Below are 3338 nucleotides of genomic sequence, written 5' to 3' on the forward strand. Positions count from 1 at the left end.
TATTAAGGACTCAATGGGTCTTGCTTGACAACAAAGTGATGCTTATGCCACCAAAGCATCCGATCATACCCTTGGTCTTCCCAAGGGTCTGTGATTTAGTCATGTTTAAAAAAAATTTTGTTGGTAGATTTTTATGAGATTGATCACTGTTTCTTTTCTTTACCTTGACATTGTATCAACATATTTTAAAACACAATGTAAATTGCAACTAAATGCTTGAAATGATATTCAATTTATATATGATGTCATTTTAAAGGAGCATATAAGTTGTGCATTCTATTCAAAGCAATTGAAGAGGCTTGAATTGTTTACATTACCTCCTTTTCCTATTTTTCCAATCCATGCTAACCATAACAGTGCGGAAAGTACAAGACTTCCAATGCCAAAAATCACAACTAAAATAATCAAGAGCTTATTGGTCGAATAAGAGACTTCATACCTGTAATAAAGAAGGCATTTTTTGCCGTTCAAGAATTAAAAATTTTAAAAAAAATCCATTCAAATCTAAATACATGTGTGTTTAACACCGAAGATACAATGAAGTTCTCGATAAAATTAAAATGATGAAAATTAATGATGAAACATATGGAGATAACAAACATTAAATGAACTTACAGCGTGATTTCATCCGGTTTTATTGTGTTTTGAAAAGTTTTCGTAGTGATGATTTTCTTATAGCACATTTGATCTAGAAAATGGAGAAAATATTTTATATTTATATTAAAAAAATAATTTTATAAAAGCAAAAAAAAAATATATTTGTTGAAAAAATTATGTATCTTTCTTAGTTCTTCTTTTCATTGATTTTATTTTTTTTTTTTAATATATTTTTTTTTCATAATTCTACGATATCTTACATCAAAAAGAACCAATATACATTTAAAAGTATTTACGGCATATATAATTTTTACATAACTTACATATAAACTTACACTTATAAGCTTCAGAGGAAAGATATCTAATAGGACAGCTTCCATTTGTAAATTTTGAACAGTCTATATTAAAGTTATCAATAACTCTTTGTTCGGCAGTGTTGAACATTGGACAAAATCCTGATTAAAAAAAAGTGTATAATATGAAAGCCATACCACCAATCATTTAAACTTATGGGGAAAAGTGTTTTTTTTCTTTTAAGTGGGTAAAACTACACGGTCAATGTCAAGGGTTCCACAATATATGTCTTATAACATGAAAATGCATGTGAAATATCAAAGTCATAATTTCAAGTTGTCAATATTATTTGACATTTTTTTTACTCTGTGAAAGGGTTTGTCACAATGTCCACATAAATGACCTTAAAATCAAATAACAAAATGTATCCCATCGAATGAAATGAAACTTAAGATATCAAGAAAATATATTTTTGTAATAGACAAGGTAGAGAAACGGCCGAGTCGGGCCCCTTATTTGATGTAAAAATCAGAATACTGGTAAAATTGTGAAAGTTTGTTGTTAAAAATCTAAAATAATGCTTGCTTTTAAATCAGCACTAATTTGGATTCAAAGTTTACATGGAAGCAACTAATGGATGCAGAAGTTCAGGACATTTTTCACAAATTTCCTCATATCTAGTTGAATTTCATCATATTGGATATACCTTTTTCTTCGGAAAACATAGAACACAAGCTTACCTATCTTAGATTTTTTACAAATAAACTGCATCTGATAGTAGTGTAGAAAATATTTAAATTTGGTTAGATAGACAAGCATGTTTTCTAATTTTTTGAAAAAACAAAATATGCTGTAAAACCAATGGCAATTTGCATAAAAAGGAGACAAATCAAAATTTGACCCATTTTCTGATTCTCTGTGACGTCTGTGTATTATCAAACTTAGAACCAATACTCATTTTGTGCCAGGATTGACAACACGTTTTTATTTATAAATTATTGCATAATTCTAAAAAAAAAAAAACCCAATTAAAGCAGGGGCAAAAGAGGAATCTAAGTCTATCTTATCCTTTCTCCATTATGATAAGATACATTTTTTAAAACAAAGCATTAAATTGAGTTTAGAATTAACGGCCAGCTTGATAATATGTCGGAACTGCTTTACTAAAAAATAATCAAAAATAATATTAAGGTCACCGTGGTAATATTACCTGACATAAACCAGGGCGGTGCGCAAACTTCTATTGTTTCATTCCACCATTCATTCAAAAGACAGTGGTATACAAGCGACTTTCCACAAGTTTTATAATCAGCCAAATTGTAACACTTTTTCAGATTAGATGCTGCAATCCATTCTTGTTCAGTAGTCGGACAACTGTCTACTTTTTTAATAGTTCGTGTGGTGGCAGGACAACTATTACACTTTAAATATGATATTTAATATATGTTAGATAAGGTAAAAATCAAATAGATCTTAAATAATTGAATCGAGATGACTGATCAAGTAACGATTTTTAAAAAAGAAGAAAATAATTGACCTGGAATTAAAGTAAAAAGAAAATCCATCTTTCAAACAGACACCTCTAGAATTTTACAGTTAGGACATTTTATCTTGAACAGGTTGAACATTTTCTTTTACCTTGCATACACAAGGTATACTTGTGAGAAACATAATGATATTTGAGATCCTGATCAGTACTTCGTTTCCAGTGCCCATATTGACATTCTTTTTCATATCAGCACTGACTACAAGTACAAGTAACCAGAGTTTTAAAAATCCATAAAACTTGAACAAACCGAAAGTAGATTGAATTAATCCGTATTTCATAATCACAGGGGTGGGGGTTATTAATTAAACTGCATTCGTAAATAATAATAAATGTAATACTTAAAACATTCGCATTTTGGGGGTGTAACAGCATGAACATTGAGCTTAATCAATGCATATCTGTTAAAACATGTTACTGCATCCTTTTGATTACCTTATACATATATTAAAGAATTTGTGTTTATAAAATTATTCGCTTACAATCTGGGTTTTTCTCAATTATATGTCATTCACCAAAAATATCAGTTTCGAAAAAGAGATCATTACTTACTTAGTTATACAGTGAGTGTGTCCACCAAAACCAAAACCAAAACACAGTTACTGAATTTCTCAATCTTTTTACTTTCGGTTTCATTTTATGAGTTTGATTGATTTAAAGTTATTTAATTTTTATAAAGGTGTACCATAGAATATTTCCTCATCTTTTCAGAGACAAAATTAGTACAAGGACAATTTTTAAAGGGATTAAGAAAGCTTGGTATTAAGTTACAGTGACGATCTTTTCAAAGAATTAAAACAAAATCTAGTAATAATAGTATTTGACCATATATTTGTAGTGACTACGTAAGTGTATAAAAAGAATTTCAAAGTTAAATCACATATGCATAGACATGAAAAAT

The 3338-nt window shown here is 28.9% G+C and overlaps 1 protein-coding gene across 1 annotated transcript; it reads right to left on the reverse strand.

The window, feature by feature from the left end:
- Positions 1-276: 276 nt before the first annotated feature.
- On the reverse strand, positions 277-3073 carry LOC134241614 (uncharacterized). Its single transcript, XM_062723639.1, has 6 exons — positions 2990-3073; positions 2530-2636; positions 2102-2312; positions 933-1052; positions 616-688; positions 277-439 (listed from the first exon to the last, which is right to left on the reverse strand). The coding sequence occupies exons 2-6, from the start codon at positions 2623-2625 to the stop codon at positions 277-279; spliced, it is 663 nt and encodes a 220-aa protein (XP_062579623.1). The 5' UTR covers positions 2626-2636; positions 2990-3073.
- Positions 3074-3338: the final 265 nt, after the last annotated feature.

The sequence above is a fragment of the Saccostrea cucullata genome, unplaced genomic scaffold (assembly GCF_032062105.1).
Source record: "Saccostrea cucullata isolate Sc308-1 unplaced genomic scaffold, CSIRO_AGI_Scuc_v1 ctg22441, whole genome shotgun sequence".
NCBI lineage: Eukaryota > Metazoa > Mollusca > Bivalvia > Ostreida > Ostreidae > Saccostrea > Saccostrea cuccullata.

Coding starts and splice junctions, on each gene's coding strand:
- LOC134241614 (XM_062723639.1), bottom strand. CDS start 2,625: ATGAAAAAGAATGTCAATATGGGCACTGGAAACGAAGTACTGATCAGG. Junction 2,313..2,529: donor GTATACCTTGTGTATGCAAG/GTAAAAGAAAAT, acceptor TCATATTTAAAG/TGTAATAGTTGTCCTGCCAC. Junction 689..932: donor TTCCTCTGAAGCTTATAAGT/GTAAGTTTATAT, acceptor TCCATTTTCTAG/ATCAAATGTGCTATAAGAAA.